This window comes from Budorcas taxicolor, chromosome 25 (genome assembly GCF_023091745.1).
Source record: "Budorcas taxicolor isolate Tak-1 chromosome 25, Takin1.1, whole genome shotgun sequence".
In the NCBI taxonomy this organism is placed as follows: Eukaryota; Metazoa; Chordata; class Mammalia; order Artiodactyla; family Bovidae; genus Budorcas; species Budorcas taxicolor.
In genome coordinates, this window is record NC_068934.1 from 12,800,935 (window position 1) to 12,813,896 (window position 12,962).

Genomic DNA, 12,962 nt, shown 5'->3' on the forward strand with positions numbered 1-12,962 from the left:
CTTGGAGAGAGAGAGAGAGACACTCGGAGCCAAATTGGTCAAACAAGCTGGCAAACATATTTTTAAATGATATGTGAATATAAAATTACCAAGATGTACATGGCTTCTAGCCTGTGAAATGACTGAGAACATGTTTCCCAAAGATGAACCCCAGAAAGCATTTCCATAAGAGCAACAATGGGAATAAATGAAATTTTCTTAAGGAGTCTTTCAGGCACGCATCTGATATTAACTTGAAAAAAAACAAGTTCTGATATGTGTATTCTGTTATGTCTGTCTGTATTGCTTTAAATTCCACCTCATTTAAGATAACAGTGGTTTTCATTTTTAAGGACAGTTCTTCCATTATTTTTTATCATATCAGAATGTAGATGAGTGGCCGCTATATCTCCCTTCCTTGAATGAATATCAGGTTACTACCTCATTAGCAACAATTGTAATAGGTTTTGGTTGATGGTGTCTTGACTGTCACCAACGAGCTCTGTGTTATTGGCAACCGACTCAGCCTCTCTGTGCCTCTGGCCCCCTGCCTACGGAGGAGGGTTTGAAGCTCAATTATCTTTAAAATCTCTTTTGATTGAAAATATAATACTATAATTATCATCTATCTGTGTGAGAACTGTAATTATCATATATCATAAGTCCACACACATCTCTGAGGTTTTAATTAAATTCAAGCTGAAGTAACTCAAATTTATGTTATTGAAAAAGATATCTAGACACTGATGTGTCCGGTGTTTCTAATAGAGTCCTTTCTACCTGATGACAATGATGATGATCAGGATGACATTTGTGTAGCACTTTGTGTTTACACTGCCTTATATGAGTCTCGCAGCCTAAGAGCTGCTCTTGGATCCTCACGATGCAGATGAAGAAGACGCTGAGGTTCAGAGAGATTCACTTGCCTGTCTAAGCTGTTGAACTAGCAAGTTACAGAGCTGGAGAGAGACTCTGGGTCTTCTACTTCCAATTTAACACTCGTCTCCTCCATCATCATTTACCTGCAACCAGTCTTTTATTTAATTCGGAGATGATTTTTCCAAAGTGTCATTATTTGGAATTTACACTCCTGGAAACTAAAATCTGCTTGAAGGGAACCTCCCACACCCCTTTAGACTATCCACTTGCGTCACGACAGCTCTCTCTGCTTTTACAGACTAGTTGTTTTGTCAGCATGAGTGTGACAACAATTAGACGTCCCCTGTTTTTGCCCCATGCCTTTTCTCCTTCACAGTCATTCAATGACAAGCGTAAAAAGAGCTTCATCTTTTCACGAAAATTCCCATTCTACAAGAACAAGGAGCAGAGTGAGCAGGAAACCAGTGATCCTGAACGTAAGTAGATTCTCGAAGAGAATGTCACCTGCAACACAAGAGAAAAAAAAAAATCCTTCACGGGCAACACGCATGATGTAGGCTGCCCCATGCCACACGCCTAGGCAAACAAACACGGCAGGCAGGCAGGTCAGGGCTTACTACTGTGACCAGTGTTTGCCTGCAGTCTGGATCCTTCCCTGGACAGAGCTCTTTTTTCGAAAGAATGCATTGGAAAGGGACCTGAGGAAGCGGGGGACTTTGCTTCCAAACAGCATTTTTTTATCTGTGACCAAGACTGTGTCTGGTTCACCTTTTCTATCATGCAACTCTCCAAGGGCTTGACAACTTCTTTTCTGGACAGAAACCTTAGATTCCATTGCCACATGTATTGTTTTGGAACGCTGGCTAACTGGGAGTGATCAAATTCCCCTCTATTTGTTACTAGCATTTGTTCACTCTTTCCCTCACAGCGAGCTTATCTTGGGATAACTGAGCTTATTCTTATGCTCAATCTAAAAACTGGCCGTGAAACTTGGAGTGGATCGTTGGTCTCAGCGGTACGTTGCTGTGGCAGTATTGACAGTGGGTAAAAACGGCCTTGTTGACTCTTTATCTTTCTCATGACAACCTTCTGCTTAAACCTTTCGAGTTGCAATGCGAATCCTCAAGTCGCAGCCCAGGGAGTTTGGGGTGAAATTTGTTTCCTAAGAAGAGAGCGAGGGATCCAGATTGCTCCGGCAACACGGTCTGTCATGGTAGTATCCGTTTCAACTCCACTGACTTCTTCCTTCCTCTTCCGTGGCTGTTCTCCCTCTCTCATTGCTCTCTCTGGGGACTTCCATGCAGGACATCCCCGGATTAGGTGACGACGGTTATGGAACAAAGACTCTGAGTAAGTTCCCAGGAATGGTCACTGTAACTTTTCTTTTCTTTTTCTTTCCTTTTGAGTTTGGCTTTTGTTCCTTTTCTCGAGGGCCTTTTCACTCCTAGCATGCACAAGATACGAGTTTTATTTGTTACCTAGCTGTGAATGCTCCTACCAAGTAATTTCCAACTGTTTTGTTCTGCATGTCAGCATTTAAAAACAAAGTGTCCCAGGCCCTGTAACTTCCGTTGCAGTTCACACCTTCCCTTTCTGGCCGTGCGATGTGACCAACATGGTCCCGATGCCAGCCGTGGCATCCTTGCTCTGTCGCCTAGTACCTCCCAGGGAGCAAGAAGCCATGTTGAAAGAAAGGGCGAGTTCAATGCTCTGGAACAGGAAAGCGGAAATGTATTTTATGTTCTCTCTTCTGGCTTTTCACGTGGACATATTTAATGACCTTGCCAAACTCCATAATTGGGTTATACTCTGCTATTAGTAAAGGAGGTACTTTATAGTCAAAAGGAACATGCGTTCTCAAAAAGTAAATATTAAGCTATTTGATCTTCCATGAATAATTCCTTGCTATTAACTTTGACTGATTTTTTTTTCTGACTTGCAGTGATCCTGCTTGAAACGTTTGTATGATAAAGTTTTAGATATATATTAATATGTTTTCCTATCGGTGATTTATTACTGCATTGCATAACCAGATCTTCATTTTATAGCTTAGAGTGGAAAGTAAAGTATGTTAAACTAAATTTTTTGTAGTTATTAATGCCTTTATTCTGTGTCTCATTGCACTAATAAAAATAATAATTCTGTGTTTTAATATACTATGATTTTTCTGTCTTTGACACTAACCCCATTGTGTAGGCACCAATGAAATAAGAACCATTTTGTGTCTTTCGCAGCTGCATCACATGTTCATTTTTGTCTGTTTCGTTTTAATTTAACAGCTATGGGCAATATTTTTAGAAGCTGTTCATTTCATTGCTAAGAAACAAAATAACATTGAGCTGGACTTTGTTTTCAAGAGCTGGTTATATAACCCTGCATAATGATACCCTTCATCCTTCAAATTGTTAATTTGGATTTTTTTAAAGATATGTATATTTAGAAAATAAAATCTGATCAAGAATAACTGCTGATCTCCTTAAAGATGAAAACTTTATCTTTGAGTCTCTATACAGAATATGTATTGAAATTTTTCTTGAATTGGTGGCTGAAATTCAAGTGTTGATTTCAACATTATCCATTTAGCATCAAGTACCACCAGGGAGAATTTCTAAATTTTCGGTGGGGTTGGGTAGCATTTTAATATATTGTTAATAAATGAACATCTCTTGCTATTGGAGAGTTGAAAGTATGTGATGCCTTTTTAAATCCAGAGTGATGCCCTTTTAAATCGGAAGGTTTATTTACTCTCCAAAATTGAATATATTACACTAGGGAAAGTTATCTGCCAGTTGACACTACTGGTGGCCATAATTTAGACTTTAGCTGGAACATATTTTTAACTTCTTTTCACCTGCAAAATAGAAAAATTCTGTTAAACAATATCTTAACATTAAGAGAGATTGGTTATTAAATAAACAGCCATATGGTTCTAAGTTTTTCTAGTGTAGCTTCATTCTGAATTATTTTAAAAGTGAAAATCAAAAACAAAAAAAAACTTCATCTTCAAATGAAGGTGCTTGAGATAATCACGCTCATGAAGATAAGCCATTGTTGGGTATGTGCTTTGACTTTTCAGTAACAAGACAGATTTGCACTGATTCATCACACTTACTTTCCTAGTGCCCCTTTGCACTTACAACATGTGTACCTAAATTAATAATGCAGTTCTCATCAAACACCCACACAAAAAGAAATGATTCCAATAAACTTAACCCATGCTTTAATTTTCGTTAGTTTCATACTCTAAAATCAGTCCATCCAGGATGCGTTAACTAACTCAATTGTAGAAGTCCTTTCACAATCCACACGTGTATCACATCATCACATAGTATACTTTAAAATATATGACAGTTTTATTTGTCAATTATACCTTAATGATGCTAAAAAATGAAAAGTAATCCATCCAACTGGCAAGAATCAATAATAGCAAATACATTTCAAAGCACTTTTTTTTAACTGTTAGAGAATAACGTTATATATTCTTTTCCTTTTTTCTAAAGATTTTGCAACAGTTGTCCCTTTTTAAAAAGCTGAAGTTATCGCTAATCATCTTCTCAGATCAAATAGTCATGTATTCTTCATTCAGTTAGCCTGATATACAAAGAAGTTGATAAATTGATGGATTTATCTTCTATAACTTAATAAATAGTACAGATAAATTATTTTGGGAATAAAAGCCCTAAGTCTGGCACATAGTCAGTACATCCCCCTGTTATGCAAGTTAAACTGTGTTTGTGGAAAAAAAATTTTGAAATATCACTGTATACTTGTACAGTCATTCAACCAGAGTTAAAAACATGCTTTGTGCCAGAACCTGTGCTTGGTATTAGACCATTTATCTTCTTCCTGTCCTAATTCCTCCATAACCTGAACCTAAGAGCTATCCAAGCAAGAATCTTAAAAACAAGGAAATATTGAACTGATTCATAAAACACTTTTCAGTGACTCATTTCTTCCTCCAAGGTTTCCTACATACTCAATGAAGCAGGAAAGTTCTTCAGCAATCCCTTTCATCTTGTGAATTAGTTTAGGAAGTATTTAAATAGAAATAAAATGAAAGGGATTCCAGGGAGGGAACAACTGGCAATTTGAAATGCAATATTCCTGCAAAATGCCTAATAGCAAAATAAAGCAACAAAAAGCCTGTAATAAACCAGTCCTTACCCACCAGAAGCTCCTGAAATTATAATCAGGAACATCCAGTTCAGACACATTGACCTTTGTAACAAGAATCTGGAAAATCAAAGCTACACGAATGGGTCAAACTATTTATAAAAAGAGAAGTGCTTAGATGGACAGTATGCATTTTTTATAATTAAACATGCTTTCCTATTTGCTAATAAAAATAAGACACAGCAATCAAGCAGTAGCTCCCCGGAAAATAAAGTTTTCATCTTCATCTTATCTGAATTTTCTTAATGCGTCTCCTCTGCAGCCTTACTTGCCTTTCGCTCACATTTCTAGTAGCCTTGCATGGTATTTCTTTAAGTTCTGGCTGCTCTCCAATGCTTGGTATCTCTTTAATTTGCTGTGCTGTTCTTGCAGAACATGTTTCTTCTAATGCCAGCGATAGCGAAAGTAGCTACCGTAAGTTATTGCTTTGGTTTGTGATTCTTTTCTTTGCAACTGCCCCCTTGCCTGTGGTATTCATTTCAGATTTTTGCTGTTGTTTTTCAAATGCTGCCCTTTATCATCCTCATCCAAAGCAAATGGCTTGAAATGAAATCATCATTTGATGTGGAAAGATACAAAAGACACGAGGGCCATGGGTGAACTAGGGTCATTTGTACAAGGGGTTGTGGAATTGCTAATAAATTATTCCAGCCTTAGTTGACTGTGGCCTGGTGATGCAATTCTCCTAGAGAAGGTGGGGAAAAAATTTTTTTTGGATTTTGACATTCTGTCCTCCAAAATAATTTATACACCCTGCAGAAAGGTTGAAAAGTCATCATGGTTTTATTTTCCTTTTCATTTTGCCTTTTCCTTTCTGTGCCTGGCTCCCCTTTGCAAGAGAAAGCCTGATAAATTACAGTGTTCCTTTTCAATGAGTATGAACCTTGTATATCTCTTCTCTCCTTGATTAATATTTTGAGATAGATACTATGTTATACCTAACTTTAAATTTTGATGGTTGGGAAGAGATGAAAAAGTTTCATCCTCTAATGTTGAAGGAACTCGCATTTTCTTTAAAAGTGAACAATCTTGGATCAGAAAACTTAACTGAAAAGGTAGGTAACTATTTAAAAATTATTTCTGATTTTTGTTTGGTCACCTCAAGCCATTTGCTGAGTGATAAAAGAATATTCACCAAATGCCAGTCACATCCTTTTTTCTGTTCTGGTGGTTTCTTACCACGTACAGGTTTTTGGTGACTAAAATAATTACGTTTATTACTCTTATCCTTGCAATCTCAATATTTATTTTGTACTCAGTGAAATGGATTACTCAAAAAGCAACTACTGATATTAGAAAATTGCAGGCCCGATACTTATGACCCTCAGCTACCAAGACAGAAATCAGTTGGAGGTTTTTGGTTTGGGTTTGGGGTTTTTTTGTTTTGTTTTGTTTTTGGTCTTTTTGCTTGTATTAATTGAAGATAAGCATAGAAGAACAGAATAACTTTTATTTTTGTCTTTTCCGCTACAGCATGGTAATTTATAAAACCATGCCCCTTTTTGAGGTGGAGTGCCAAATAGTGTTCTTGAAGCGTGACAAGTTCAATTTGGATCTTGAGAAAGGCTCTAGATAATCAAATTGGTGGGGAAATAGGCAGGGGAAAGGGTACAAAAGAGGAAAGATGACAGATGGAGGGAGTAGGGGCCAGAGGAGGCAGATGAAGCATGCCGCAGAGTGAAATGAAGAAGAGTTGTGATGAGATACCTTTGATCAACCAAATATTAGAACCCCCTCATTTTCTTCCTCAATAGAATGATAAGTCCTATTGATGAAAGGAATTAAAGCTTTCTTGTTTTTAACACGATCTTTAACATCTTCACAGTCTTCCTACTCTTATACTTTCATGATTATCCCAAATTGAGAAAATATTTGCCTCTCCTCTGTCTTCATTTGGTTCTAAAACAAAGAAACCTAGCTGGTTAAGAAGTGACCAAAGATTATTTGTTGGGTTTCATGGAGACCCTTGGCCCAAATTTCTTGGATGTTCAGTTTTCAGTTTTTAAGTGTTGTGCTTCCATCCTGTAGAAACAGAGAAATGGAAAACATCAAATTTTGTTCTTGCAATCCCTTTTATGGAACGTATACTTTCCATAACAGTATACTTTTATGGAACTACCTTTTCCTTCAGAAATCTGTGTTTAGAATATTTCAGAGGCCTTTCTCTTCTTTAGAGATGAGCATGTTCTTTCCAGAATCATTGTTATAAAAATTGCACCAAGGCTTTCAGCTGTTTGACAAGTTTTTGATTGCAGTACTCTAAGTTGACATCAATAATTCTTTTCACTCTCAAATAGTAGATGCACATAAAGGTTTATTGAGTGAATAAAGGAAAAACTTGCAAACAGCTTAAATTATCTATGAGAAGAGAGAAGAGATGGAACTGTACTATTACTAGAGAAAATGTGGAGTCTAATAGTCTGTATTAACTTGAATCTCCTCTGAGGGTACAGAAAGCTAGCCATTCAGATTGCCTTCTTTACAAATGAAGAAAGGTAAGAAGAGCCTTGTCATAGCTTAGAGGAGAAAAAAATGGATATTTGTTTTTCCAGGATAGAAATATGAGGAATTACAGAGGACTGTTTCTTAGTTCATTCAGCATCCACTCTATGTCACGCTCTCTCATAGGCACCTTAAGACTCAATGTGAGTCTCAGTGAGCTCCGGGACTCAGCGCAGGTAAAGAGGGGGAGCGATCAATACATTAAGAAAGCATGAAGTGTGGCCGCTTCTAGCATAAGAGTCTGGCCCAAGAATAGTGGGGCTTCAGAGATAATATCAAAGAGGAGGGGGGCCTCTGAGCTGAGCTACGCAAAGATGAGGTACTTGCCAGCTCAGTAAAGTTGAAGAAGAAACTCACCAGGAAAGGCATTGGCCTGACCAAAGACACAAAGGCTTGGGACAGACACAGTTTTTCCAGGAAGTACAGTTTCAAAATCAAGCCAGGCTGGATTTTTCTATTGAATTCCTGGCTTTTGCCGTAATTATGACTTTTATATTTTATGAATACCAGTCTAGACAAAATAATACCTCTTTTCACTCATTTTCAGATTTTTTTTTTTTTTTTTTACTCTTAGAACCATTCCATGTCTGCTCAGGACAAAATGGCTAAAAAAATAGTCAGTAGTTAGAAAGACTGGCAGGCTTCCCAGGTGGTACTAGAGGTAGGAGACAAAAGAGATGGAGGTTCCATCCCTGGGTCGGGAAGATCCCCTGGAAGAGCGCATGGCAACCCACTCCAGTATTCTTGCCTGGAGAATCCCCATGGACAAGGAGCCTGGTGGGCTGCAGTCCATAGGGTCACAGAGTCAGGCACAACTGAAACAACATCCACACACAGAAAGACGGGCCCAGGCCTGGGTGTTACATTCTGGAGTTACAGATTGTGCCAACCTTATTCGAAAGCCTCAAATATTTTCTGAGATACATATACATGCACATGAATTTATACCAACCTCAATTTCTAATAAATAGCTCAGACCTTTGATGCACCATCTCAAGAATTATAGCATATTTTTTCCAAAGCCCAGCTATACTGAGCACTAGCTACAATACAGTTTAACAATGTACATTGTCTAATTATGCAAAATGCTATCTCATAACTGCCTTAACTATGGGCTAATTCCAGATTTCTGTCAACAAAGTAATATAATACAGTGCAGGTTTGTGTTTGTTTTGTATCATACCTTTGAATTGCCCTTATATGTGATGGCAATAAAGATCAATTAGCTATAATGGAGACCATGCAAATCTCTACAAGATGAAGACCTGCCTTCCTTAAAACCCAGTGGAGCTCTTATGTTATTATGGGTATGGGAGAGCGGGTGATTATCCTCCTAACCCATTGGTGCTCAGCAGTTAAATAGGGTTTTCAAACCAAGGATCTTAAAAAATGAACTGAGTGGAACTGAGATGCTGAGATGCAGAGATCTCAGACTTTCCCTCTGGAATCAGTCGGAATGGTGCCCATATTCTCCTTTCTCCATTCTTCTCAAGTACTGGCCTTATATTTCCTCAAGTTCTTACCAAGCAATTTTATTACATATAGTATCTCATTTTATTTCTGCAACTAAATTATGAAATATACCTTATATTTACACCCCGTTAACAGAGAAGGCAATGGCACCCCACTCCAGTACTCTTGCCTGGAAAATCCCATGGACGGAGGAGCCTGGTGGGCTGCAGTCCATGGGGTCGCTAAGAGTCAGACACGACTGAGCGACTTCACTTTGACTTTTCACTTTCATGCATTGGAGAAGGAAATGGCAACCCACTCCAGTGTTCTTGCCTGGAGAATCCCAGGGATGGGGGAGCCTGGTGGGCTGCCGTCTATGGGGTCGCACAGAGTCGGACACGACTGAAGCAACTTAGCAGCAGCAGCAACTGATGAAGAAGCTGAAGTTCCAAAGAGCTACCTTTCACTAATACTATGTCCCTGCAAGTCTAGTCAAGATATTTTAATTCTGAAACTTAGACATTTTCACTATTCCCTGTGTTTTGTAATCCAAGCTTCTTCACGTTTAGCTAGTACATTTCAGCCATACCACCTATCAAATTAATTGGCTGTCCCTGGTGGTTCAGCAGTAAAGAATCCGCCTGCCAAAGCAGGAGATTCGGGTTTGATCCCTGGGTTGGAAAGATCCCTGGAGGAGGAAATGGCAACCGGCTCCAACATTCTTGCCTTGGAAGTCCCATGGACAGAGGAACCTGGCAGGCTCCAGTCCGTGGGATTGCAGAGTCAGAAATGACTTAGTGGATAAACAACAACAATCAATACAAGCAGCAATATTTACATAACATTAACTATGAACTAAGCCTGATTTTAAGGACTCTTATATATAGTAACAGATTTAATCTGAAGATCCTTTGAAGACACTGAATCAGTAATTCACTACGTGACCTTGAAGAAATCACTGAACATTTTTGAACCTTAGTTCTCTTCAATGTAAATGACTAGCTTGGATTAGAAAAGAGATACAGGAAACAGGTTTTAATCAAGACTGCCCTTTAATAGTTTCTTGAGGAACTATACTGAAAAGTGCTGAGGCCAAGTGAGGCTCAGCAGTAATTCAGGCAATGATCGGTGTGATGCGTGTCGAGGGTCCGTAAGGGAGAGTGAAGTCATGCTCCAGATTCTCCATCCATAAACCACGTTAACTCCAAACCCTTTCTTAGCACTAACATTCCGTGGTTCTAGGAAGCTAGTTATTCTTCATAATTATCCAATGCAGGCCGTAAACACTAAATTTAGACCACTGAATGCCCTGCCACTGGCCTTCACTTCCCTCATCTCTCTTTTCCAGTTTGGGAAAAAGTTCTAAAGAGAAACACCGTGTTTTTCCTTATCATGAGAGCCTTACTCCGAACCCCTCTTACTGTGACTTGCTTCCAGTTTAAAGACAGTGTTTTCTGGAGGTTGTAACAACAGGCTCTGCGAAGGCTCTGCAAAGTCTCTGCCGGTGGCAGGCGGCCACCCCCAGCTCTGTGCCACGCTCCCCTTTCCAGCCGTGCGATTGCCAAAACAAGACCAAGAAATTGTTTGTACCCTTGTGTCAGCTGTTATTTCTAAGTGCCGACACCTCCTGAGCAAAAAATAGAAAAACTACCAAGGATGACTATTTTTTGGAGATGACACAGCAGCATTAAAAAAAAAAAAAGAGTTAGGGTTTGCAAATGGAGCATCTTACGGCCTGCCGGTGACTGACCCAGGTTCAGCCCCCTTCTCTGGCACCCACCATTTTTGTTCTCCTCTGAGTTCTGCCTCTACATCCCAGCCCCCACAGAGAGTTCTGCACCTCTGACCTTTTTGAGACTGTGCCGCATACTCAGTGAGCAGTCAGCAAAGATGTGGTTTTTAATCTTGACTCTGCTACTTACTGAGGAAGCAGGCCCTGTCTCCGAGTCTCAGCTTCTTCATCTGTAAAGTGCAGATGGTCAGAGCACCTACCTCAAAAGAAATGGCTGTGAGAAATACGAAGCAGTGGCTGCAACAGCCTTTTATAGCCTGTAACGCGCTATGCAGGCGTGAATTATCGTTCCTTCACTGCTGTGACTTTTTTTTCTCCCCCTCATAATCTCCCTCCCATTACCCCTTGGGCTTTCCATTCTTGAACATGAAAGTGAAAATTGGTTTCGGGTGCTGAGTTCACAGCTATTGTGCCTTATCAGCTGCCACAGCACCCCTGTGGGCTTCCTTACATGGTCCCTGGTTGTCCTGCAGCCGTTAGAACTGGGAGGGGTGTTGACTTCAGGGACACTTGTCGTCACTGCTGTCTGCCAGTCTTACTGCTCTGAGCAAGAACCTGTGCTTCCCGTAGGTTAGACGTAAACCAGAAAGCAACAGGTAAACGAAGAACTACAGGACTCTGTTCTAACAAAGTTAATCTAAGCTGTGTTGCGTTGTCCTAGTTTTTTAAATCACACATTATACATACTGACACCAAATATTTTATTTAAGGTTTGCCTTTAGAATGTCCCATCAGAATGATTTGCAAGGCCATGGGAAAGAGATTCTCCTGGGAACAAGAGGTGTTCTCTTTATTTAGGGGAAACCACACTTTCCCAAAGGAAAGCGTACAGACAGAAACACAAAGTGGAACCTATCTTTGGCTTCATTGCTCATCCTGACTCGTACCACTAAAGGCAGAATGCAAATTCATTGGTCTCTTTCTTTATGTTAAATACTGAGGACACCTTGGATAACTGTGGTATGGGGTGCCCAGTCTCGTGCAGAGACATAAGTATCACCTGATATTTATTCTTTTTTTGCATTTAAAAAGTTTGCAATTTTTTTCAAGTATTTCTGTAACTGACATTTATTGTAATTATCTAAAATCCTGAAAGAGAAGTTAAATTCAACCGTGGAAAAGTGGCTCCATAGCATATTCTGTCACCTGATATGTAAAACCTGTTATCCCACGGGCAGGAGTCCCCTCTCACATATTAATCATTCAGGGAGATTTCTCCTGAAAGTCAGTATGACATTACAGTATTGGTCTGCCATGCTTCTATCTCTAAAGCTATGCTTTTTCCGCCCCCAACTATTTTTACACTTTTCCTCTGAATTCCTATGTCCTCTGCATATGTCAGCCTTTAGATAACTAGAGCTTAGCAGTCATTCCCCTTTATTATTTTTTGACACAGCTTCTGTAAATTTCAGTTGATTCATTTTTTAAAAGAGGATCATTTTTTTCCCTGAATTAAAAAAAAAACCAAACATAAATCTGACTCCTCACATACCAAACCCCTGCCCCGATGTGGGAAGCTTCCCTGAACACTTTTTGGAGCAGTCATGGGTAGGTTCCACTTAGAGGAAGCACCAGTGCCCCTTCTCCATGACTTTAGGAGGTAGCCCAGCTGAGCCATTCTGAGAGTGGTGAGGCGAGACGTGATGTGGGCCTGGGGCCATTTCCCACCCCAGGGAAGACATGCGCATTCACTGCCTTAGCCAGAGACCACTTAATTCCCCCAGGTCAGCCTTGTCATTATCAAACCTGCCTGTAATACTAACTCCTTTCATAAAATGGATTCATCCTCCAGAGGCTGTGGCTTCTAAAGCAGCAGCACATGGTTCTGACCTGACTCTGAAAGTGTCAGGGCCTATGAGGAGATAGAGCAGTGAGACCCAGTGCCCTTTGGTTTCAGAAAAAAACTACCTCTTATGACACACCTCGGGGTTTCCCAGGTGGCGCTAGTGGTAAAGAACACACCTGCCAATGCAAGAGACTCAGGTCCCACCCCTGGGTCGGGAAGATCCCCTGGAGGAGGGCATGGCAACCCACTCCAGTAATTCTTGCCTGGAGAATCCCCATGGACAGGGGAACCTGGCAAATACAGTCCATGGGGCGCACAGAGTCGGACACAACTGAAGCGACTTAGCACACGCACAACACTTCTCCTCTATAGGACAGCATACAAAAACCCCTTTTCAAA

General features: G+C 40.0%; 1 protein-coding gene across 2 annotated transcripts in view; it reads left to right on the plus strand.

Annotated features, from left to right (window-relative positions):
• DLG2 (discs large MAGUK scaffold protein 2) overlaps positions 1–12,962 on the plus strand; it is a 1,427,480-nt gene that overhangs the window by 1,396,343 nt on the left and 18,175 nt on the right. For both annotated transcript variants that reach the window (XM_052662441.1, XM_052662442.1), the window contains one exon: positions 2,163–2,208. In XM_052662441.1, coding sequence (XP_052518401.1) covers positions 2,163–2,208 — 46 coding nt within the window. The remainder of the gene's footprint in view (positions 1–2,162; positions 2,209–12,962) is intronic.